Below are 26,154 nucleotides of genomic sequence, written 5' to 3' on the forward strand. Positions count from 1 at the left end.
CTTTTATGTTTCCTCCTCTGTCATGTCTTCAGTGAGCTGTATGAGCACCACTATAACACCAACACAGGGAAGGTTCTGTTCACCGCAGCCAGGACGTTATGCCAGATGCTGGAGGCGGACGTGCCCATGGTGCTCCCTGACGACTCGGACCTGCCAGTGGTCATCCATGATCTGGCCTGTCAGGCGATCACTCTGTGCCACTCAGGTGAATCACACGTGGAAAACACCAATGATGTTTGTAACAGCCAAAATGCTTTTTTAGCTGTTGTTTATTATTTTCATTATTTGTTTATAATAGGTGTCTTCCGGCCATCATCACATGGGTGTGAAACGTGCATTTCTGCTAAACCTTACTTTTTAAAACACTCGTCCGTATGAGAATCTGTTTATGCAGAATAGTTTTACATAGTAAGCTTGTTCTGAAAATGTTTTTGAGCCCCTTGTGAATGTCACGGTTTGTGGATATACGTAGAGGGGGAGCTAGGTTCAGACATTTTCTTTTTACCTTGTGGTCCTGCTTTTGGTTATTGTTTGTTTTACTTTGTTCATTTAACATCTTAAAGGTCCCATGGCCATTTCTACTGATCATAATTCCATGTTTGAGGTATACTAAAATACATTTATATTGTGCAATTTTCCAAACTCCCATTGGTTTCTCATACAGCATCTCTGTATAGTATGTGTATTCACTCTCTGTCCTCAACGGCTTGTTGGAGCTCCTGCCCCCCCCCCCCCCCTCCCTGTGAGCCCAGTGGCCGTCAGCGAGACACAGTGAAATCTAGCCTGAAACACACACACACACACCCGCAGACTGGGAGTTTGTGTGTGTGCTCAGGCTAAGTTCCGCGGTGTCTCTCCGACCCCACACCAGTGAGCCAACTCAGTGTCCCCTCCTCGCAGCAGCGAGCCTCGCAACGTCCTGCTGTGTGTGTGTGTGTGTGTGTGTGTGTGTGTGTGTGTGTGTGTGTGTGTGTGTGTGTGTGTGTGTGTGTGTGTGTGTGTGTGTGTGTGTGTGTGTGTGTGTGTGTGTGTGTGTGTGTGTGTGTGTGTGTGTGTGTGTGTGTGTGTGTGTGTGTGTGTGTGTGTGTGTGTGTGTGTGTGTGTGTGTGTGTGTGTCTCCAAACGTAACGGCTCCGCGGACGTTACGTCACTATACCCAAGAAGTAAACAATGGAAAAAGAGAAATCTCCAAAGAGGCGTTCTGGGGCAGCATAGACAGGCCTTTTCTGTGTTAGAGTTTTACTCACTACAGGGTGTACTTTGAGGGTTTGTGACTCTGCAGACCGTTTACATGCAGAAAAACCTTCATAACACACAAGGGGACGGGTCATAACCAGAAAAGCATGACATGTGACTTTAAAACCGACTGTTATCCTTTAAACGCGTCAAAGCATAGTCTTAGCCTTTCTAGCGACTTCATTTATTGGAAAATGAGCCGCAACAATCTTCATTGACGTTTCATGTTCATACAATCTGCTAAACTTGTCACTGGACCGATTACCTTAGTAGATATTTAACTAGACCTTATAATATAATGACCGTTTCAGATCTGCTGCTGGACTGTCTGGAGCTCTGCAAGTGCACACACATCGCGATGGATGTCTATCATCAGTGTCAGTTATCAGACGACTATGGCTTTATAGCCAAGGTCAGTATCTCATGTTTCTCCAAACAACGACGCTGTTTTTATGTTATTTTGGTTTGTGCTTAATATATACATTTTTATTTTTTACTGCCAACATTTGAATCAGCTTATAATACAACCAGGTGCTTTCTCTTGGATAGAGGATTATCTATTATCTAACAACATGTTGAGGCAGAATTTTGTACAACTACAGTGAAAGACTTTCCTTTTTAATATGAATAGTTATAAATGTTCCCAGACATGAGCAGGAAAAGCACCTAGAAGTTGAAATCGATTAATGCCTTACTTCAATTTTTTTTTGAAATGATCTAAATGTATGAATTGTCTGTCCCAGGATCCGACCTTGGAGACAGAAAAAGACCCACACTCTCAGTGGAGTTTTCAGGATGTTTTTAATGAAGATTGCATTGTTCTGGACCCGGTGTCTGTGCTTCCAGTCCAATATGAAATAACCAACTGCTTGCTGCCTATTTCTCTGGGTAACATGTTCAAAATAATCTTCTACTTAATGTCTCTTTAGTATTTCATGCTCACCATAAGGTAGCAGCGCACTGGTCCTAATCATCTGTTCCTATCCTGCAGATACCAAGCTGTACCCACTGGACTGCTCCTGTCTGTCGCACTGCTCTTTTGAAAAGGGTACTGTATAAAAAGCTTATATTTTAGAAGTACTTAAAGTATTTTACAAGAAATCTAGGGAGGCTGCTTTTTGTTTTTATGGCCCGAACTGTGGATCTTAGAAAAGCAAACTCCCTTTTGAATTGTTAAAAGTAAATTTAAAGACTCTTTACTTGTTTTTAATTATGTTCCTCACTCTTTATTCTCCCTGGTTACCTTCTCTTGCTCTGTAAAGCATGTCGGGCTGCATATCGCATGAAGGGTGCTTTAGAAATAAAGTTTATTTGATTGTTTTCTTCTTGAATTTGTTATTTTGGATATTTACCTCGTGTGTTGTGTGGCCCACCTGCAGGCTCCAACTACCTGATACCCCTCCTCGGCCCCCTGACCAACATCCTGCAGAGTTTACAGGAGTGCAGTCAGCTGGAGCTGGCCCTCAGAGTGCTGGTCAACTCGTACGGCAGCTGCCTGCAGCACGTCACCTCTAATGTTATGGACATAAAGATCAGTTTGCAGGTATGGCGGCAACAGATACATTATATTTTGATGTGTATTCCTATAGGGACAGGTATCTATCATAAAATAAATGCCACACACCACAGCATTTATAGTGCAATCTAATGTGCAATGTGGGGTTAGCACAACAAATGCATAAGAAACAGTACACAACTCAACAAAGGTACATACATTATAACACAAAGAACTCAACAAGAAAATACAGATAAATACAGGACACAAACTAATACATAACACAATGCACTGTGTCATGAATGACTATTTTACTGGTCCTACTTTAAAGGTCACCTATTATGCAAAATCCACTTTTTCCTGTCTTGTATACATCAACATGTTTCCCCTCTGTGTAAAGAGACTCTGAAAGTTTCAGGAAAAAAGATTCTCTCTCTTTTTATCCTGATCCATTTATATAAAAACCTGTCTGAAAATGAGCTGATCAGATTTTGGCCACTTTATGATGTCATAACGATGTTTTGGCTTGTGTAACCATTAGCCAATCAGCATCCAAGGTAAACCCCCCCACCTTATCACCTGAATCTCCTCCTAGAGCACCATTGTGTTCTTTGTAACCAAATCTCTCTCAGAGGGGCGTGGGGAGGGGCTCCTTATTTTCATTTTCAAGTAACAGACAGAGAATCAGCACTTTGGAAACAGGGCTGAAACAGAGGGGATTATGGGTAATGCTGCAAGAATCTGTTAGGTGTTTGGAGCCAAACACTTCAGAGACATGTTCTGTATATATCTGAGACCTATAATATATTGATGAAAAACAGTCTAATAGGGGACCTTTTTTAAAATGTCAGGATCCAGATATTTGTATGCAGGAGATTTCACATGTGGCCCTTGCATGAATGAAAATAGACGCAAGGGCACCTGACAATTTAAATGTTATTCTCCACGTGTTACTGGAGCTTTGAGTGCAACCACAAGCATCGATGAGCCTGGTTATGTTGGCATTTCTAGAGGATTAATAAATCATCATAATGTATCATATTTAATTCTAATACCCACTGGTGCTATCAGTTTCACTTCCATGTGTTTCTAGGACCATTTGTACCATCATTGTATCTTAAACAATGTTTGATCTTTATTTTAACTCTTATTTCAGCTGTTCGATTCCCAGGAGCTTAAGAATTACAATTTATGCTTGAATAATCTTCGAAAGACAACTATTTCAACTCTGGATGCCGTTGCTGTGGCTCTCTTGCACAAGGTGGGTCTGATGACATAACAGGTTGTAGCAGATTGACTGTCTTTCCGTATACTTTTAAATAACTATCTCTATTTTCTTTGGGCTGCAGGTGTTCAACTGGAGGGTGGTCGATTGTGATTTGGCTATCGGACTCTGTACGCTCCTCCCCAAAGCAGAAGTCTTAAAAATACTCTGGAAGTTTATCGACAACACCTGGCAGAACTATGACAAAATTCTGGTAGGCAATGATCCCTTGATCGTCAAACCTTTATTTATTATGAAAGTTAAAAGGCGCTTTCACACCGGAGTACTTTTCCCCGTACTTTTCCCGTTTAGTTCCGATAGTTCCTGGGATTTTGCGTTCACACCAAAAAGAGAACTTAGTTCATGAGAACTTTTACCCCTTTGTTAGTGCCTGCTAGAGAGGTGGTACTTTCCTGGGGAGAAAAAAGTTCCAATTTCGATTGGCTGGGCAAATTGCAAACCACGGCCAGTGAAACTCGAAAAGGTTTTTTGAAGCCGCCATTGTATTTGCCGGCATTAGCATTATTAGCATTAGCCCAGCGCACCAACGCAGAGAGACTAACTTATGGCAACACAAAAGAAAACATGGGAGCGGTGGAGTGATGAGGAGGTGTCGGCGTTCTGGCGATTTACTCGGTAGTCCCCAACTCCGGGGACTTCCGGCCGGGGACTTCCGGTGGCAGTATACGCCGTGAAGTGGTTTGCGGCCTGCCATTAAACCCAAAGCAGAAGAAGAAGAAGTGACGTCAGCGGCTTCATTTGCGTAATCTTCCCTCAGGGACTTATTCCGGTGTGAACGCAATCTGCTCTTAGTTCCATGGGGGTACTAAGTGCTGGGAACTAAGTACGGCAAAGTACTTGGTGTGAAAGCGGCTAAAGTGAAATGAGAAATGCATGAACCTTGGTATCTACACACACACATAGATCTCTCTCTCTCTCTCTATATATATATATATATATATATATATATATATATATATATATGTCTTTCACACTCTACTCCATTGCATTGCAAAAATTTACATGACATGACAACATTTAATCAAAAACTGATCGATTAAGTCTAGGGAGGTAAGCATGTTGACGAAAGCCAAAACTGAAATCTCTACTTATTTTAGGAGTTCACAACTGATCCTCTTTAAAGTCTTTTCTAATTAAAGCAAAGACAATTAATCATTCAGTAAAGAAGATGCTGATGTTCTTGAGCAAATCTAACCAGCGACTGTCTATTATTTCAGGCTGTGGCCAGGATCGGGGCCAATCTCTGCTGCTTGTACGACGAGGCCGAGGAACGAGAGAAGTTCCTCTCCGTCATCACCGATGCTGAATGGGGCATCAAGCTTGCCCAATTGGAGGTGTGAGGATGAAAAGCACTCATGTTTATTTTCATCTTATACTCCACTAGTTGCTGGCTTTGTTGACTTGACATTTTAACGTGACTTGCCTCTGCTCTGCTGAAGATATCCATGCAGCCTGTGTTCCGTCAGCGTCCGGAGATGAAGGGGAGTCTGATCCCTGATCTGGTGAAAAACAGGAGGATCACCCCAGAGATCATCTTGCAGTACTGCAGGTCAGCTGCTGTATATAATATAGTAATATAGCGGGCCATATTTTCAGAAAGCTAAGGGCTCTGAGCCAGCTATCATTCTTGGAGGTTCAATCCACTCTACCTCTCGCTTTGAAGCAACGCTTTTTTTCTTTTTGATAATATTTGATTATTAGCATTACAGGTCTTATATTCGAGACATACTGTTCAATTACCTTTTTGGACATACCTTTCTGCGTCTGATCATTTTGACACACTACACTAAGACTTCTGTTCGACATAGAATTGGGAGGGATGAAACCCTCTAATGGTCACACATGCAGAGCACACAGCACACACAGTGAAAGTTGTTTTTAACCCATCCCAGTACCAGGAGTCTAGTACTAGGAGCAGTGGGCAGCTATTGTACAGCACCCAGGGAGCAATGGGAGTGAGGGGGGAAGGGGGGTGTCTGGTGCCTTGGTCAAGGGCACCACGGCAGGGAAGGAGGTGAACTGGGACCTCTCCAAGTAGCAGTCCACACTCCATATTTTAGGTCTGGTCGGGGACTTGAACCGGCGAGCCTACAGCTCCCACTCCAAGCCCCTACTGACTGAGCCACTGCCAGACAAGGTCTCTGCATTTGAGGGTTAGGAGCAGTGGGCTGCCATTATGTACGGCGCCCGGAAGCAGTGTAGGGAATGATGCCTTGCTCAGGGACACCTCGGTAGCACTTGGTCTTTCCGGGACTTGAACTGGTGACCTTCCAGTTGCCAAGCCAACTCCTATGGACTTTGCCACCACCGCCCCTATGTTGTTCATTAATATGATGAGCTGATGGTAGATTGTTGGTTGACTTGAGTAAGGGGTAAATAGACTTTCTTCATGGGCTACAAAAACACTGTGTACTTGATTTGTTTTATAATAATTGCCATGAGTGGAATAAGACTATTATTGGGTATTATTTTGTATATACACTCCAGAATCAAAACATGGGACAGATTTATGGTGCCAAAATGTAATGTAATATTTGATTATTAGCTTTACAGTTCTAATATTTGCAACATACTATACAATATGCACTTTTACATATTATACTATACTACGTTTTGGGGAACATTTTCCACTTTCTTTTTGGAAAAGCATTATTAGGATTTGCTGATAGAAGATTGTTTGTTGACTTTATATTGTGTCTTTGGTTTCATGTTACTGTATTTGAAAGCAGCTTTGATTGAAAGACCATCTATTTTTGAGTAAGGGGACAAATAAGACTTTCTTCTCCATCATGGGATACAAAAAAACTGCGTAAAGTCTCCATGTTTTGTTTTATAATAATTGGAGTGGAATAATAATATTATAATAATAATTATGATTGGGTATTCTTTTTTACACTCCAGATATTACCTCAAAACAAGGGACAGATGTATTGTGCAAAAAAGTCCATTATATTTTATTTCTCAACAGAACTGTAAACAGGAAAACCACCGTAGTATTCAGTAATATGCTCCTCCTTCTGCCTGCAGCACTTTTGGCCTGGACCGTGACAGCATGATCAACCAGTACATCACCACCTTGCTGCTGCTCCAAGCGGACGAGGAAGGTGCCGGGGACCCAGAGGCCAATCAGGAAGAGACGCAGCCTCTGTGTCATGCCGATGAGCTGGAGCGAGTCCTGCAGATCATCCCGATGTTGCACAACACCAGCCAGCTCACCGAGAGCCTCTGTGCTGTATTATTCAAGGTTTGTGCAAAGGGGGACAAACTAGAAGAAGGATCCATTTTGAGTGTTTTTTATCAGGAGTTACATTACTGATAACTTCTGAGTAGGGCTGCACGATTTTGGGAAAAAGTCTAATTGCGATTTTTCTGACAGATATTGCGATTTGAATTGCGATATTTGTTTTTAAGCGACCCAACGTAAGTTTATTGTAAAATGCGGCCATAACTCCGGCTAGGAAGGTCGTATCAACATGCTCCGGTCTCTAGCACCCCGCAGCCCGAGCTACGAGTGAAAGAACTAAACTTACATGAAACTTCCGTTGGGTTGCTTTAAAGTCAAGCTTCAGTTTAAGATTCACCCTGTAATAGAAACATGTGATGGAGCATTACTAACCTGACTCAGATGGTTTGTTTCACCAAACCATCTAGGAAAGCTCCATCGGAAGCAAAAATACTCAAATATTAAAAAATACTTGGCAGATGATTGGATCAATCTGTCTATCACCTTCTATCATGGGCCACTGCTGATTGGTTAAAAATGGCTGGTACATGTGGAGCACAGCACTTCTGATTGGTGTGGATGACTGACACACAAGAAGAAAAAAAAAAAGGCTTTGCGATTTGATAATCGCATCATTTAAAATCGCGATTTCGATTTTAAAATAGATTAATCGTTCAGCCCTACTTCTGAGCCAATAAGGCCATTTCAATTTCACCTGGAGGTTGATTCAGTACAAACGATTCAAGGAAAACGTACAACACAAGTTTACTTCGGTAATGGTAACTGGAGATATTTTCCTCGATAGTGTAGCTTTAAAATGACAACAGCCCTATTATTTTTATTTCAGTTGCCAAACCAATTACTTGAATTCTAATTGACATACAAAACTTGCAATGGAAACACTTTTTTTGTTTAGTTTAAAGTGGACCTATCATGCTATATTTGACAAATATATTGTAGGACCATAACTATACAAAACATGTCTGTGAAGTTATTTTTTTTCAAAACACCAAACAGATCACCCATTGTAGCCATGCCTCGTACTGCTCAAACCCCTGTTTAGAGAAAGGCAGATTTTGGGTCCTTAGCTTGGAAAACAAAGAAGAGGAGGCGGAGCTAATGCCTGATCAGAATTCTACCGGAGATAAAGTTAACTTTGGTTGTGATAAAACGCCATCCTGTTTAAACCACGTCAAGGATTATTTGTGAAATAGTATGGAGCTCAAAGGCTTTTTCTCTTGCGGGTTTATCACAAGGTGAGTTCTCTTTTTATTTCCTGCTTTTTAAACACATTCAGTACAGGTTAGCTCTGAGTGTTAGCCAGGCTTGCTAATGTAAACAAAGACGAGATTACGTCCAAAACACATCAGGCATTGTTTCTGATGGCAACTTTCTGTGGGTCCGCTGCCGAGTTGACGTCAGCTCGGATGGAATCAGTATCCGCTTGTTGTACACCCGTTTTTAAAAGATTTGGGTACGGAGGACGCACCGGGGACACATATTTATGTAGAAAAGACATCACAAAGTGCATTTTGCATGATAGGTCCCCTTTAAAAAATATAAAACAAACTCTAATGTACCTAGCACTTACAAAGGATTTGGCTTTAAGTGAAGCTAATGCAGTAGCACGTAATAATCTGGTTGGGTTTATAGTAATGCTGTCAAAATTATCGCGTTAACGGCGGTAATGAATTTTTTGAATTAATTGCGTTAAAAATATTTAAAGCATTTAACGCATGTGCAGAATGGCCCGCCTCATACATCCTACTAGTGGCAGCGCTGGGGTAGGCTACAGCCATACCAAGAAATGGCTTAGCCCCACCATGAAAAATGATGTTAAAGTAAGCAAAATAAAGTCAGCCAACTCGCGCCGAGTAAATTGCACAGACAGCAGTTAGTCAGATTGATTTCAGTAGCCACTTGTCTGGAAATACCGAAGACTAGAAACGGTTTTGAAAACTTTTGTCACGTAGTGATCGTCTTCTCAATAGAACATCTTTGATAATGTCTTCTGGCCAATCAGAATCACGATAACGGCGTGGTGTTATTGCAGGAAGCCCCGACGGAGAATACTTTTGCTGTAGTACATCTCTATATACATCGATACAACATTACGTGTTGATAGAAATCTACACGTAATGAAATAAGACCCCAGGGTTTGATGATTGATAGGTGTGTGGGCTGTCTTTCATTTTGACACACAGAACAGTGTTATAATAAACATACATACATACTGTATGTTAAATGGATATATCCGCCTTGTTTCATTTATCTTTCCATTCCCACAACAATATACATAAAGAAATGGCATATTTTGGACATAGTTAGAATGGTGATTAATCATGATTAATTCATTTTTAAGCTGTGATTAATCTGATTAACATTTTTAATCGTTTGACAGCCCTAGTTTATGGATAGGAAATGTACCTACAGGACTCTTGAGTTTGTTACTTCATGGTTGAATGCACTTATTGTAAGTCGCTTTGGGTAAAAGTGTCAGCTAAATGTAATAACGTTCACCTAACTTTCGAAATGCTTTTCTCATACAGCTCAGCCCTTATAACTACGAGAGGATCGAAGTAGTGCTGAAGATCATTCAGGCCGCAGATGACACTGTGACAGCCTTTTCTGTTAGTCGGGTAAGAAAAACACAAGGGTACATTTCAGATTAAAGAGTTTCTTCCCTTTTTAAAATATATGATATAGACTCTTAACACTGTCTTTCTTTCCCACAGGCAATGGGCCTCCTTCAGCACCTGAAGTCCTACAAGCGAGTCTCTCCTCCCTCAGACGTGGAAACCGAGTATCTTCTGGAAAACAGCTTGATGCCAAACCTCCTGCCCAAAAGAAGACTGCCCTTCCACCCACTCATGCAGAACAAACACTACTGGAAGATCATCTGTGAGTTAGACACTCTAGTTTCAGTATTATTGTTGACAAACTCAAATAGCTCTTATTATATTTAGTTAATCTCCCACCTGTTTCCTGTTGGTATCCGGCGTTATCTATGAGGAAGGAACTGCTCTATTTTCAGATATATTGCTGTGAGTGGGTGATACTTTAACAATTTATCTTTCCTGTGTTTAGCTCCTGAGCTCAGTGAGGAGACCTTCCCTACTCTGCTGCTGATTAGCAAACTGATGAAGGTAAAGCACACTAATCTGAAAAGTAGCATTAAGGTCTTTACACAACAGTATTAGCAACCTCTGAAATATCCATATTGACCAATCAGAATTGAGTATTCAACTAAGCGGTGTAATAAGATGTTTTAGTCGCGAGTACTTTTACACAGAATATAGGCACTACGGAGCGAAAGGGCAGCAACATTTTGAATATTTTGAGTGAGGATTAGAAATCAACAACACATAAGGCGCATTCACACCGCAGTACTTTTCCCACAAAGGTTCATGAGAACTTAGTTCATGAGAACTAAAGAGTTCTCATGAACTAAGTACAGAGCGCGTTCACACCGGAATAAGTTCCTGGGGGAGGGATTAGGCAAATGAAGCCGCTGACGTCACTTCTTCTGCTTTGGGTTTACTGGCAGGCCGCAAACAACTTCACGGCGTATACTGCCACCCGAAGTCCCCGGAGTTAGGGACTGGCTTCAGTAGAAGCTGCTGGGACTCCCAGCAGCTTCTACTGAAGCCTTCCGAGTAAATCGCCAGAACGCCGACACCTCCTCATCTTCACCGCTCCCATGTTTTATTTTGTGTTGCCATAAATTAGTCTCTCTGCGTTTCTGCGCTGGGCTAATGCTAATGCTAATAATGCTAATGCGAGCATAATAAAATGGTGGCTTCACAAAACTTTTTGGGAGTTTTACGGGGCGTGGTTTGCAATCCGCCCAGCCAATCAGACATAGGAACCTTTTTCTCCCACGAAAGTACCTCACGGAAAAGGGGGTAAAAAGGTTCTGATGAACTAATTTTAGTTCCGGCTCTTTTTGGTGTGAACGCGACGTTTTGGAACTATATTGGAACTAAAGTGGAAAAAGTACTGCGGTGTGAACGCGGCTATAGGCTCCATAGTCTGAATACATGAAGCCTCTTTCCTTTTAACCTTTACCAACTCATACCTGATATACTCTTTGTGTTTGTTTCTTTCACAATAAAAGCATTAGACACAGACACAGTGGAACTGAGAGTGACCAGAGGAAACTTAAATTAGCTTTACAGCAATTTACCTCAGACAGACTTTCAGACGCTGCTTTCTAGAGAGTCCTGGTAGTTTCTATATTTTAACCTTTCATTGAACTGTTGCATCTGTCTTGAAATTGCTGGCATGTTTGAAATACGAAGTTTATGGGTGTGAAGGCCTTTACTCTGTATAATCCCAAAAACGATACAGTTACCCTGTTTAATAGTGATTTAAGTCATATCATCTCTTTCCAGGTGAGCCTTGACAAGTTATACATGGCAGCAGTGAACCATGTGTTTGAGAAGAAGATGAAGCCTTTGGTGTTAGAGCAGAAGAAGAAGGCTCAGGACCATCGCTACAATAAGGAGACCGTAAAGGTGGCCAAGACCATGATGAAGTACATCCAGTGCATCCAGAACCAGGAGTTGGCCACGGCCACAGCTCACCAGATCGCCCAGGAGCTGCCTGCAGGTCTGAAACATCACACACACACACACACACACACACACACACACACACACACACACACACACACACACACACACACACACACACACACACACACACACACACACACACACACACACACACACACACACACACACACACACACACACACACACACACACACACACACACACACACACACACACACACACTTTCACTTCACGGCCTGGAAGTTTGTATGTTCAGTGACCGGGATATCCATTTGTTTGATCCTTTGAGATTCACTCTTGGGCTGATGTCACAGTATATAGTATGTGATAATATACTTTGTCTTTAAAAAATGACAAAGGTCTCGTGGCTTCCTTCCTTGTTTTTCTTTCAAGCCACTAGACGCCTTAAACAGACATTTTAAGGCGTCTAAGAAAGAAGTTCTAACGCGTTTTCTTTCCCTTATATTACGTACAGTTGAAGAGTTGCTTGGCCTCCGATAGTTTAGAAGATGTTATGCGATGTGTTTGCTCAAAATAAAATAACAAACTTTTACACATGCAACAAAGAAAAGAGGCATTTACAATATTTTAAAAAATATGCAAAACTCAAATAAAATAACAAACAACTTAAGTATTCTTTCTTTCTTGATAAGGCTTATATAACTTCATAACTTAAAGGGTAATTGGAATGTTAAAAACTTCCTCGACGGCGTCTTTCTAGCAGGTTGCCCATCACTGTCACTTTAGAGAGGCGCCGTGGGAATTGTAGTCTTTTATAATGTGTTGACTAAAGACGTCGCAATTAGGTGGCCTTTCTTATAAAAACAAAATACTGGCTCTAACAAAAGGCATACTATAGTATGGCATTATATAGAAACATTAAAGTCATCATATGCAGTTGATGTGAAAATAAATTAACAAACTATTTGTTTCCTAAATGGTACTTTAAATACTAAGAAGCAGAATAATGAACCAAGCTAAGTGTCCCACGCTCCCAACAAAGCAAGGTCTAAAGACTACAGGAGGAGGAGACTGCAGGAGTAACACACTCAAATTAAATAAATAATACACACCACACATTCTCATGCTGTTTATCTAATCTTAAATGTGACCCGCTCTATCGAAATCAGTCAAAAGTTGCAACGGCTCATTTCAAAATAAACGTGGATTTGCGTATAAAATAGTTTTTAGGGTTCGGGTGTTTTGTTTGATTTTAAATAAACAAAGTCTTGGCTTTCAGGATATGAAACTTTTATTTCCAAAATCACACGATAAATACATGTTTGAAGCGTGCAAAGGGAAGATGGCAGCTCTCACTCGCCACTCTGCTCTTCCACAGCGCCGCCCCTAACCCCCTCCTTCCGCTGAAATTATGAATGTAAGGCGTATAGTCATCATAGATAACACGGCAGGATCCATTACAGTTTGTTTTCATTTGATTTTAAATAAACAAAGTCTTGGCTTTCAGAATATTAAACTTGTTTCGGCAAATTCAGATGATAAATACAACTTTGAAGCTTTTAACGGCATAATTACAAGCGGAGAACGGAGTAACTTGAGGTCACAGCAGGCATAACAACAGCCGGTGATTTTCGTGAGGGTTTTCCCCGGGAAACAAACATAATACACACAAACACAAACACACACACATACATACACACACACTCACGAGCTTCCCCCAGACCAGTAATCCAAACGAAAATATTTTCCCTCCGTACTACTTTGATCATTTGCTCCGCTAATAATCAATCAGATCAAAGTTTCCTCTTCTCTGGAATCCATCGAAGGCCTTTTTCTCAAAATGATGACTCTGTGACAGTCATTATATCATGTGACATATTTTGCTTAATGTTTGGAGCACAAAAACAATCTAGGAATCTCCTCTTTCCAACAGTGTATACAACTCAAAATGTGTCTTCGGGTCAATGCGACTGATTTCGATAGAGCAGGTCACAAATGATACATTAACATAAACTAAGGACATGGCTCCTACAGAATGTGCTGAAGGTTTCCTGTTCTCCGCAGGCTACGAGAAGACGCAGTCCCTCCGGTTCTGTTTGGCTCTTGGAGATGCCTGGCTAAAGGATCCAAATCTTGACGTCAGTATTTATAACTTTTCATCACGGTACTGTTTCCACAGGTCCTTGAATGTGTAGTGTCACAAAAGAAGGAAATAAAAATATACATTGGCCATATATATTATATAATATATATACTTTGTACAGGAATATAAATTGAAGTTTTTTGCTCAGCTATTCAATTTGTAATAGAAGTATCTTACATTATATATTGTTTTGCTTTGCTGTTTTGGAGCAGGCAAAAAGAGCACATAGTCTGAGAAGTGTTCACACATTCAAGCCTCTCTATTTCAAATTGTCTGTAAGCTTCTATAAAGCCCACTAGTTCTGAGTATAAGATTCTTAGTGTTGTAACAGAAGCTAATCTTGATCCCTGTTATATAATACTCTGTATTGGTAACTAGGCCTGAAAAGCTTTTGAGAAGCCATTTAATTACATATTCAAGGACAGGTGGGAACTCTGTACAAACTTAAAATCTGTCACATCCTAATCTGGTTAGATGTTCGTGAAGTGGTTGGTCTGGCGACAAAACTCCCAATGAACAGTTGTTTAGAGCATGAGGTCGGCTCATCACTTTGATGCGTTTCATTAAAAAGAGTCCTGTAGTGAAGTTATTGTTTAACAACTCAAATAAACAAACAATAGCTTAAAGAGGACCGAACGCGTCAAAGTGACTGTTCATTGGGAGTTTTGTTGATGCGTCAAAGTCAACAGAAAATGCCAGTTCACCGTCTGTGTCATACCCATTTCGGGCAAGCAACAGATGGATTAATACAAATAAATTACAACCATTTGACAAATGTCGGAAGTGCTAATTAAATACAAATGTGTGCCATCTAAAATAATTACAATAATGGAAATATTTAACTTGGGTTAAATAAGCATTTGGGCTCCGACAGTTGTTTTTTAATCTGTAAAGTTCTTCTTATCTTAACTGGGCCTGAACATCTCTTGAAAAGCCATTTAATTACATATTTAAGAAGAGGAGGAAACCTTGTATAAACTTCAAATCTGTCACATCCTTATCTGGTTAGATGTTCCTGTAGTGGTTGTTTTTTAATCTGCTCCCCTCTCATCCTGAGCAGGGGGCGGCGCGGGCCAAAGGGGAAATCTTCCTGTCGAAGCTGAAGCTGCAGTTCCAGCGCTCGGCCACGGAGAACACGCTGATCGCGAGTCGTCTGAACGGCCCCGAGCATCTGAAGCTGACCAGGCAGCCGTCCTGGCTCCTCGTCGCTCTGTACGAGCACAGCAGCGTGGAGCAGCGCTACAGAGACTGTGGCATTCAAGTTCATCCTGGTGAGCATGTGCTAAAACCAGTGGTGGAAATTAACTAATTACATTTTGTATTTATTTAAAGGTCACCTATTCTGCAAAATCCACTTCTTCATGTCTCTTCTACATCAACATGTGTCCCCTCTGTGTAAAGAGACTCTGAAAGTTTCAGGAACAAAGATTCTCTCTCTTTTTGTCCTGATCCATTTCTATAAAAACCTGTCTGAAAATGAGCTGATCAGATTTTGGCCACTTTATGATGTCATAACGATGTGTTGGCTTGTGTAACCATTAGCCAATCACCAACCAAGGTACCCCCCCCCCCCCCCACCACCACCACCTTATCACCTGAATCTCCTCCTAGAGCACCATTGAGTTCTTTGTATCCAAATCTCTCTCAGAGGGGCGTGAGGAGGGGCTCCTTATTTTCATCTAAAGTAACAGACAGAGAATCAGCCCTTTTGAAACAGAGGGGATTATGGGTAATGCTGCAATGACCTGTTTGGTATTTGGAGCCAAACAATCCAGAGGCATATTTGTATACATCTGAGACCTCTAATATATTGATGAAAAACAGTATGATAGGGGATCTTTAAGAAGGGAATATGCACATGAATTAACATGAGCACTTAAATCCATCATGTAAATGTGCCACATTTAGCCACAGAGGCTTATTTTCACCTGCAGTCCCTGGCAGGTTGATGGCATTAAAATAAAACATGCAAGAGCAGAGAAAAAAAGCACATTACTCAATTACTGGACTTAAGTACACATTTGAGGTACTTACCGGTAATTTTATAACACTACTTTTTTTTTTTTTTAACATTCATCTGACAGATTCATTTACTGACAACTTTACTAACTTTACAGATTAAGTACATTTAACTCATTGCACTTAAATACTTTTACTTAAGTATGATTGTTGATGCAGCGCTTTTGCTCAAGTAAAGAATCTGAATACTTTTCCCACCACTGGCTCAAACAGCTTCTGAAGTAAAGCTACATTTAGCTATAGGACTATATGGATTTATTTCCTGAAGCACATGTTGGCTCCTGGATTAAAGTCTTATCACTTATTTTACTTTGCACACCTTTTTATGACATTCAATTGTTTTACATCAGCTAGAAATGATGTTAAACGCATTAACGCTACACTCATTATGTTTGCTACATTGTTTGATATGTTTTAACCGGGAGAAACTGATCATTTGTGCAGATATACATGCGGTGGTTAAAGAAATAGCCACCATTAACAACGTGGATCTTCTGAAAATCCGTAACATGATGCTAGAGAAATGGATCTGCAAAACGGGCCCAGCTGTCACCAAGGTTTGTCTCTGAGCCTCGTTTTTAGTCGCTAATCAGTTTCTGTTGCTCTGCCTACATTGGAGCCATTGTGTTTCATTTGGACCGTTTTTTTTTTTTTTTTAAAAGGACATTGGTAATCGTGAATGTGTCAGCAACATGGAGGAGGACCCGGACTTAATGAGGTAAGATCCCTGCTCAGAAGGTTCTTTTAATAATGACAATTCAATAAAAAAAGAAAGTACTCTTTACTTTAAATCTTTGCTTAAAGGTGGGGTAGGCAATTCACTTCAGAAACACTTTTTGTTATATTCCATGGAATGCTCTTAACATCCCGATAGCAATGAATACATTAAATGCTTTGACAATAAATACAATCTGTGGAAGCCGTGGCGCTGTAAAAAGCACGACCAATCATCTGAGCCGGCCCGGCTAAAATAACTGGATGGTCTACCTGCCTGTCAGCCTTCCATCTGTGCACAAACTTATCTCGTGCCCTCATTGGTCATGTGCGCGTTCCTGTGTGTTGGAGGAGGGGCTCTGTAAGGAAGTCTGAAGGAAGGGGCAGATTTTTTTCGGTTGTGTACTTTCAAATTCTAGCGCACTCGAGCTGGTTTCTCCATTCTTACCTACCCTACCTTTTAATGTAACATTAATAATACACTTTATTTAGAAAACATAACAATATTAAAATAAATACAGAATAAGTTAAAACATCTACAGTCAGTGATCCTAATGAAATTCCCTTAAATTAAAGCTGACAAGAAATTTGAATGTGGTTTTTTAAAATAAAAAAGCAAAACATGGACAATGATACTAGTGGGAATTTCAAGTCAACCCAAATTAAAAGCCATATTAAAAAGATAGGTTTTTGATTGAGTGATCACTGAGCTCAGAACATTTCTGTCCAATAACTTCAATGAAGTTACAAATACAAATCTTTCCCTGCATTATTTCATATCCACTCTGGTAAGACAAAGAGTAAAACATTTTTAAACGTATCTGTTCATTATGATGCTGTCAGGGTGGTGTACATGCTGCAGGCTTTGCCCATCAATGACGCTGTCCGTGTCCTGAACCCCATCCTATCTGCTGAAAACTGGGTGAGTGATCATTGCACAAACAGTCCAGAGAAAGGATATCCATAACATTCATCTGTCTGCAACTTACAAATGATTTATCTCATATATCATATTCCAATGACTTGTATAAAAACTCTCCTTGCACAATTTCTAGCCTATTTTATTTGTAATCACTTGCAATATTTTAACTATTTTGTCTGTGTTATTGTGCTGCACTGTTGGAGGAGCCTGTGACCTAAGATTTTCATTGACATATCTACACTGTAGCTATGTACACATGACAATAAAAACCTTGAACCTTGAGGAGAGTTGCTGACGTCTGTGTTTTTGGATTTCCCTCCTTTTAGCCTCTCAGCACTTCTGGACCTCGTCTGACCTTCTGCCATCGAGCTCGAGCGCTGCTGTGTCTCGTCCGCCTCGCTGACTCTGACACTCTGGAAGCTCACCTGCAGATCCCCAGGAACAAAATGAAGTAACGGGAAATTTCAAAAGTCAACTTTAATGTCAATCTTTCAGTTTGTGTGTATAGACAGAGATCGAAATTACGTTTCCAACAACCCCGAATACAAAAATACAATATACAGATATGTATATCCTATATACACAATCAACAGACAACCTGTTTAATGCTGTTGTTACAAAGTTTATTTAAAGGGAGGTTTGAAAGTAGAGTTGTCTAAGATAGTTATTAATAGTCAGTTTAGACAAACAGACAGTTGTACCAGGGAACGAAGCAATGTACAGCTGTGGGCGTTATGTCGGCAAAAACCAAAGAAAAAACCCCTGATAATAGTTTAAATTTACTCGGTATTTAGAATACTTTCACTGCTTTACCTTGCCGTCAGACAGCCTTTACAGAAAGGGAACTGCAGCTGCTCTCCCACGCCAGAGCCACCAGACTATATTGTGAAGAAAACAGTTTTACCTAGCAAAACGGGGATTAACCGTCTCCGACTGTCTCTAAAAGTGGTTCTGTCTGTCACACAATAACACAAACTTACTGTACCAGTCAAGGTAAAATTACTGGGGTTTTTTTTCAATATGGGCTGGTGGATATAACCTTTAGTACCGGAAAGTGTGGTATGACGGCAAGGTAAAGCTGTGAAAATATTTTAAATATAGCACACACTTTCACAGCAGTACATTGTTTAAAGCTGTACTGGCCTGGGGACCACTGTTATTGTAAGGCAAGGCGAGTTTCAAGGCACCTTTCAACTCAAGGCAATTCAAAGCGCTTTACAAAAAATAAAAACGTTAAGAAATAGTGCAGCGGAAACATATTATAAAATGGCATTTAAACAACAAACAACAAGCTTATATAGAATAACACAGGTTTGAAATACATTAATAAAAGTTGCAGTGTAAGACATGAACAGTTTCCTCGGTGCTTGAATTGGACCATTATCTCCTGTTGAAAGGGTTGTGTTTTATCTACATGGCAATGCAGACGACACACATTTACACAAGTATTGATGAATGCCTCGTACAAAAATACTTTAACGTTCAAACCTATGGAATGCCGTTAAAGCCAAAATTAAATAAATAATTAAATAAATATGCCAGGCAATAAATATATTTACATTTTAAATACACATTTATTTATTTCAAGAGACTTTTACTTCATAATGCCACATTTCCATTTCTTATATTCAAATGAACGGGGTGTGGTTAGCTCACAGATCCAGACCAAAGCAACAGCACCACAACACTGACTACTCAAGAAGAGGAAGAAGGAGAAGGACTACTGAATAAAAATAAGGCAAACTACTAAATGAAAATAAGGCTGGGCAGACAACATGGAAGACGTCGGTGGGCTCTAAGATGCCATGCTATCCTTAGCAGATCAAATTGATCAACACAGTTTACCAACGGATACTATTTTGGCCCATATTGAAGACTTTTTCTACCGAGAAGTACTCGGGCAGATAAGTGCTGTGCGAGATATAGACACGGATGACGACATTTGAAATACTTTTGTATACGTTTGTAAAATGTGTTAATACTGTATATTCCCATGCAGATACTACCTGAAGTGCTACATCTTCGTCTCTCAACTGGAGGCGTTGAACATCCCCTACACGGTGCAGTCGTTCCACAGTAGTCCCAAGGATGGCTTGGTTAAAGGGCTTTGGAAGAACCACAGTCATGAGCCGCAGGTACGTTTCTAACTGAAAACATTGAGACTTTTCACACAAACTGCAGGCAGGAGAAATAAAGCAGCGTTTCTCCTTTTCCTCAGGCGGTGCGTCTGGTGGCCGACCTGTGCCTGGAGTACCAGGTGTACGACCCTCAGCTGTGGAACAGTCTGCTCCAGAAGCTGCTTGGATTCAACCTGGTGAGAAAATTTGCACCAGAAACACATTATTCCTTACACACTTAAAGGTCACCTATTATGCAAAATTCACTTCTTCAAGTTTTTTCTACATCAACATGTGTCCCCTCTGTGGAAAGAGACTCTGAAAGTTTCAGGAAAAAAGATTCTCTCTCTTTTTGTCCTGATCCATTTCTATAAAAACCTGTCTGAAAATGAGCTGATCAGATTTTGGCCACTTTATGATGTCATAACGATTTTTTGGCTTGTGTAACCATTAGCCAATCACCAACCAAGGTAAACCCCCCCCAACCTTATCACCTGAATCTCCTCCTATAGCAGTGGTTCCCAACCTTTTTCACCCAGGGCCCCCCCAAATGACTCCTGTTAGAATTTGCAACCCCCCCCCAAGCCCTTGAAACTTTGGGGGGGGGGCGGGGGGGGCAACTGCGGTAATTAAAGTTTCTCAAAATGCTACAACTTCTGTCAGAAACTGGATGAATGTGAAGTATTTTGTTAAAGGAAGATGAAAGCGTAATTAAGGAGCACTATTGGAGTGACTTTGATGGTTATTGGACTCAGGATTCATTCATTTGGATTCCCGCTGTATGAAGAAATTAAAGGACGGCGCGGAAGTGGAAAAACACACGCTCAAAGTAAGCCGGATTTTGCCGATGTGTTTGTGGATTCAAAAGTCGTAAATAATCTACAAAATGGAGGAGACCGATCTGATCGGAGTAAGCGGGACAATTAATCCAACTGAAACCGACACTTTGTATACGCGCAGAAGAAACATTTCTATTAAAGAAAAAATGATACATTTCTGTCTTTTTATGCCTTTATTAGCCAACAACTTTAAATTGTATGCATCATATTTATTTCAAATTTCAAAGAACAGGACACTTCAAAATAATAGACTATGCCTAATAAAAAAAATGGTAATATGGTGGCATAGGCCTGTATAAAACAAAAATAAAAAACTAGCATATTAAGCAGGTAAATCAAATGCTTGTCTGCCATGGAACAGGTAGCAGAGAGAAGACGAGGTTCAAGTAGGTTCATTAATGTGAACCTTGGGCTTGCACGCCCGCAGCCAGGGATGGAATGTCCGGTGTAATGTGAGTGACAGCCAGTCTAAAGTCGTTGTGAACGTCCAGTGTGTTGCGTGCTTTTGTTTTGATGGCAACAAGTGCGCTGAAGGCTGTTTCTGAGAGATATGTCGTACTGAATGGGAGTGTAATCCTGGTCGTGGCATGCAGTGTGAGCTTTGGAGCGAGACTTGGTCCTTTGACAATCCAAAACTTTTTTAATCCTTTTTCCTGGAAGTATTTCTTTGACAGCGAGTCAGCTTGGATGTCGGTGAGCTCATCTTCGCAATCCAGGTATTCCACATCCTCAACTTTGGCAATAAAGGGATCTAAAACCCACAATTCCTTGGAGACGTACTCGTCTATGTCAGCGAACCGTGATTTCATTTCCTTCTGCAGTGCGTTCATATGGCGGATGAACTCGCGACGTACAGACACAGGCACCGTTTCAGGATTGTTTCAGCAGTATTGGAAACTGTTGCAGCTCCCCCCTCTCCATTTTCCCGACCCTGTACTCCAGTTTGCGCACAAATGCATCGAGCGCCTCTTTACATTGGATTATGTTGGACTCCACGCGTTGCAGACGCTTGTTTGTGTCATTGTAGAGACTGAAGATGTCGGCCAGGTATGCTGTTTTAATCCAGAATGACTCCGTCACTTGCTCTGACAGTGCGCGGTTACGAGTTTGTTGAAACTCTTCAATTTTTTCCTTCAGTTCTACAAAGCATGCCAGCACTCGGCCGCGTGAGAGCCAGCGCACCTCGGTGTGCAGGAGGAGGGTTTGGCGCGCTTCATCCTCGCACAAGTCTGCGAATAGACGCTTGGTGGTGGGGCGACCTTTGATGAAATTGACTATTTTAATAACAGTTGAGTGTTTCGCTGAGGTCTTCTGACAGTTTCTTGCTGGCCAGGGCCTGGCGATGTATCACACAGTTAAATATTGTGCAGTGTTGGGCCTTTTCTTTCAAGCGACTGTTAAATCCCTTGTTTTTCCCCATCATTGAGGCAGCTCCGTCTGTGCAACATGCAACTACATTCTCATAGGAAAGATTGTGGGATGAGAGGTAAGAATCCACTGCAGTAAAAATGTCCTCACCCCGGGTGGTAGTGGTAAGGTTGACTGACATAAGAATGTCCTGCTTCAAATCTTCCCCATCGATATATTGCACATAAACGATCATCACAGCCTCGTCTGCTACAGTTGTGGTTTCATCAAGTTGTATGGCAAACGGCCCCTTTCCAAACTTTTCGAGCAGCTGCAGCTCGCAGTTACTTTCCATCTTGTCAATTCTGTCTTTCACCGTATTGTTTGACAGCGGTACAGTTTTTAGCTTCTCCGCCACCTGCGGGCCGCACAGCTTCTCAACCACTTAAATGCAAGCTGGGCTTAATGAGCTGCTTGCCAATGTTGTGCGGTTTCTTTGCCTTTGCTATTAAAATTGTACATTCAAAAGAGGCCTCGTGGCCACATCGCTGCCAGCCCGAACAAACGCTGTTCTGATATCCATTGGCTTGTTTGCCTTTGCAAGGTGTGGTTTCTTTATGAAAAAGTCCCGATCACGCCCTACCGTTTCTGGGTGCATGGTCTGTTGGTGTCTTTTCATTTTGCAGGGTTTCATGCTTTCGTTGGCTAGCTTCTCTCTGCATATCACACACTCTGGGCGGGTTTTGTCCGTTCCCTCCATGAAACCGAAGTTAAGATAGCTCTCTAGGTAGGTCCTCATTTTCTTTTTGATTGCAGATGAGCTGTCATCTCCTTTACGTTTTTCAGACATTTTTAGACAAAATATTCACCTTATGAAGTCGGTCGCTAGCAAGCACAGCAAACTGTTATCATTACGGAAGTTGACACAGTAACGTCCGCTTCGGCGCGAATCGGAGGAGTATCAGATGAATTTGTAGAATTTTTATTAAAATTAATTAATCAATTAATTTCTATATTTTATTGTAATGAAGAGACAAGGCTTTTAGCGACAATCATGTATTGCGTTATAATTATATGTAAAAAAAATTATATGTAAAAAATGTATTATGATATTAGGCCTAAAATCATCTGAGGCCTGGCACCCCCCCTGCGATCTTTGGCGCCCCCCAGGTTGGGACCACTGTCCTAGAGCACCATTGTGTTCTTTTTAACCAAATATCTCAGAGGGGCGTGGGGAGGGGCTCCTTATTTTCATCTAAAGTAACAGGTAACAGAGAATCAGCACTTTAGAAACAGGGCTGAAACAGAGGGGATTATGGGTAATGCTGCCATGATCTGTTTGGTGTTTGGAGACAAACACTTCAGATACATGTTTTGTATATATACAATAACTACAGAACAATTATACAGAGTAGAATAAATGAAACAGAGAAGTCTATTTAAACAAGAATATAACTTACAGTGATTGCTGAGTCAGTATCGATAGTGTCCTCACCGAGTCTGGATGCACACTGAGTTATTTTTATATATCTGAGACCTCTAATATATTGATGAAAAACAGTATAATAGACCTTTTAATGTAAATAATATCCTACTATAACATTTGTTAGCTGTAATTTGACCCTTCATAGTTTTTATGACAGATAGGCTACAGAGTTTTATCTTTCACGGTCAACATGCTTATATTTCACTTTTTAGTTCAGTTTCATTTTCTATTTTGAGAGGTTTCCTACTCTTTTTATTTCACATTATGTCCAATGCCTTGTTTTAACGGCTGAGATGAAAACATGTCCAAATTTGGGATCAATAAAGTAAATCTTATCTTGTGTTTTTATCAGTTCTTATTTGAAATTAAAATGGTAGTGAATGCAGTGTCCCTCACATACATGATTTCTGTCTTTTAGTTTTCCTTCTGTCTTTGTCAAATAGTTGAGTTTGACATTACATAAAGAAAGCTTGGTGTAAATAAAACCTTTGTGTTTGTTTTTCCCCTCAGATCAGCCACCTCCAGACGGTGCTCGAGGCGTTAGTGGCTGTGCCGGCTCTATGGGAGGTAACTGCAAACTTCAGCGCTTATTTTAAGAAATGCAAATAACGTCGGTATTTCCAATTTTCTTCAGAAATTTACATTTTCAGTAAAGTTAAATGTGGTTGCAATCTGTTACAAAAAAAGCAGAACTAAAATATTTTTAAATTCACTACGCAACCAGAGCCTCAGAGAGTTGGATAGTTGCAGTTATGTAATGGTTATAGTGGAGAAATAGATGGGGAATATGGGCAGAGAGACGACTAGATATATGAAACGCAGCAACGGTTTTGTGAATAAAATCAAACGATAAACATTGCATTTAAATTGTGATTTAACTTAGTGATTACCAGAATTAAAAAAAATGTCTTGGACCATTACTGCTATAATAATACAAGTGATGACTGAGAAATGTTTGCAAGGCTACATTTTTTTACTCTACTTTGTCCCCAGATTTCCAGTTTCTCCAGGACATGGAGGAGTATGATACTGGCACCATTTGTCTCAGGTACGACGTTTATAACAGTGAATTCAATTTCATTAAATCAGGGTATGGCCACTTTGGAGAAACCAGGACCCGTAAGCTACATTTCAAAGTTATCCAACTAAAAAATCCCAGCCCTTTTTTCGCGGGACAGAATCGGGGAAATAAGAGGTAGACGGGCACGTAGGCCATCCAATCATTTCATGCACTAATGAAATGATTAAACCAAGGGTGTCCAACCTACTGTCCGGGGGCCAAATGCGGCCCGTTGTCCATTTCTAATTGGCCCTCAGCAAATTCTTAAAGTAAAATGATATATGGCCCCCACTTGAAACTGGTGCTTGTCTTATATTGTACTTCTTAAATATATATGTGAGACTATATTACACAGCAGTTTTCATGTGTTAATAAGCCCACTATTCAAAGACATTTAGTCAATTAGAGCTGAGAACATGTTCTAACAAATCTTTCTTTTATTTCCATTACAAGCTTTAAATAGACCCTTCATATTTCCCCTTATTATAACCAATTTGAGGGTCCTGTTTTAAGGGATGAGCTGCAACAGGATAACTGAAACCCTCTGGAGAGCTGTGATGTTTATTAAATCATATTCAAGTAGAAAGCATAATTGACCTACATTTGATTGATTTTGCTGAATTGTAATTTAACCTATGACGCAGTATACCTCACCTCTGGCCCAGCCCTTTGTATGTTCTTCTGTATGTGGCCCTCAGGGGAAAAAGTTTTGACATCCCTGGATCAAACGGTCTTTTTACCGGCCTGCAACATCCACAGACGCCAGATTGTTCTCCTACCCCTTGCTCTGGTCAGAAAGCCTCTTCAATGATCCTCACAGTCTCATCTGTTTTCTTGCTGACAGCTTCTCTTCCTCTGACTCCGGATCAACAGGCGACGCTCTACAGGACGTTCGTTCTCCTCCTCAAGTACGCTTCACTCAAATCAACATTGGATAGGACATTATAATACAGTCCTGGACCACTAGTCACAGAAAAATAGGAGAATTCAGTACATGCACTGATAGATTTATCTCTTGTGATTATTTTCTTTAAACGATCTGAGTAGACTGCATTTTAAAGCAGGTTTGTGTGCCAAAAGTGTTAAAAAGTGAAATATACCAGTTACAGCTGAAGCGTTTTAAGTGGTTTATTTAGCGCCACTATACATTAGAGTAATTATTTTCCGATTTCATGTTGGCTTGTTCTATTTTGAATTGGTTTTTATAGTTTTTTTTTCAAAAGATATGTTGTTTTTAGAAAGCTTAGATTCAGCTTAGTTCTTGATTGAATATTTTACCAAAGATTACCCTTACATTTACTATCCGTGGCAAACACTCATTTAGTTTTCACACCTCACTCACAAAAAAGGGATGTATGTTTTATATGACATCATATCTCTGAAAGCATATTTGATTCTCACGTTTGAGTTAACGAATGACTCAATTAATTTGAAAGGAAAAAAGGACCCGTTGACCTGAATAATGTGTCAATTTCTCTTCATGTTTATTTCACGGACTCATCTTCCCAAGGTGCCCTTTCCTGCTGAATCTGGATCTGATAGGAATTGCCAATCGCTTCGCACAGTTCAATCTGCCGGCCTTTGCTCTCGGAGCTCTCCTTCTCGTCCCCTCTGCCAACAAAAAGGCTCAGCAGATCCAAGTGAGTGCATCCCTGTCAATACATGTGAGGAGATCTGTTTCATTTTAGGCCCTAATTACATTTGAGTTCTGACCTGACTGTGTTTCTGCT

The 26,154-nt window shown here is 40.6% G+C and overlaps 1 protein-coding gene across 1 annotated transcript in view; it reads left to right on the forward strand.

The window, feature by feature from the left end:
• Positions 1-26,154, forward strand: part of kntc1 (kinetochore associated 1) — a 54,296-nt gene that overhangs the window by 22,472 nt on the left and 5,670 nt on the right. Inside the window, exons 33-58 of the mRNA XM_079686679.1 lie at positions 33-205; positions 1,548-1,648; positions 1,980-2,124; positions 2,228-2,284; positions 2,616-2,779; positions 3,888-3,992; positions 4,081-4,209; positions 5,234-5,350; positions 5,456-5,565; positions 7,044-7,260; positions 9,789-9,878; positions 9,975-10,140; positions 10,327-10,385; positions 11,634-11,850; positions 13,842-13,915; positions 14,981-15,191; positions 16,384-16,496; positions 16,602-16,657; positions 17,497-17,575; positions 17,902-18,026; positions 19,575-19,710; positions 19,794-19,889; positions 23,875-23,931; positions 24,358-24,412; positions 25,269-25,332; positions 25,935-26,064. Coding sequence (XP_079542805.1) covers positions 33-205; positions 1,548-1,648; positions 1,980-2,124; positions 2,228-2,284; positions 2,616-2,779; positions 3,888-3,992; positions 4,081-4,209; positions 5,234-5,350; positions 5,456-5,565; positions 7,044-7,260; positions 9,789-9,878; positions 9,975-10,140; positions 10,327-10,385; positions 11,634-11,850; positions 13,842-13,915; positions 14,981-15,191; positions 16,384-16,496; positions 16,602-16,657; positions 17,497-17,575; positions 17,902-18,026; positions 19,575-19,710; positions 19,794-19,889; positions 23,875-23,931; positions 24,358-24,412; positions 25,269-25,332; positions 25,935-26,064 — 3,046 coding nt within the window. The remainder of the gene's footprint in view (positions 1-32; positions 206-1,547; positions 1,649-1,979; positions 2,125-2,227; positions 2,285-2,615; positions 2,780-3,887; positions 3,993-4,080; positions 4,210-5,233; positions 5,351-5,455; positions 5,566-7,043; positions 7,261-9,788; positions 9,879-9,974; positions 10,141-10,326; positions 10,386-11,633; positions 11,851-13,841; positions 13,916-14,980; positions 15,192-16,383; positions 16,497-16,601; positions 16,658-17,496; positions 17,576-17,901; positions 18,027-19,574; positions 19,711-19,793; positions 19,890-23,874; positions 23,932-24,357; positions 24,413-25,268; positions 25,333-25,934; positions 26,065-26,154) is intronic.

The sequence above is a fragment of the Notothenia rossii genome (genome assembly GCF_949606895.1).
Source record: "Notothenia rossii genome assembly, chromosome: 6".
Taxonomy (NCBI): Eukaryota; Metazoa; Chordata; class Actinopteri; order Perciformes; family Nototheniidae; genus Notothenia; species Notothenia rossii.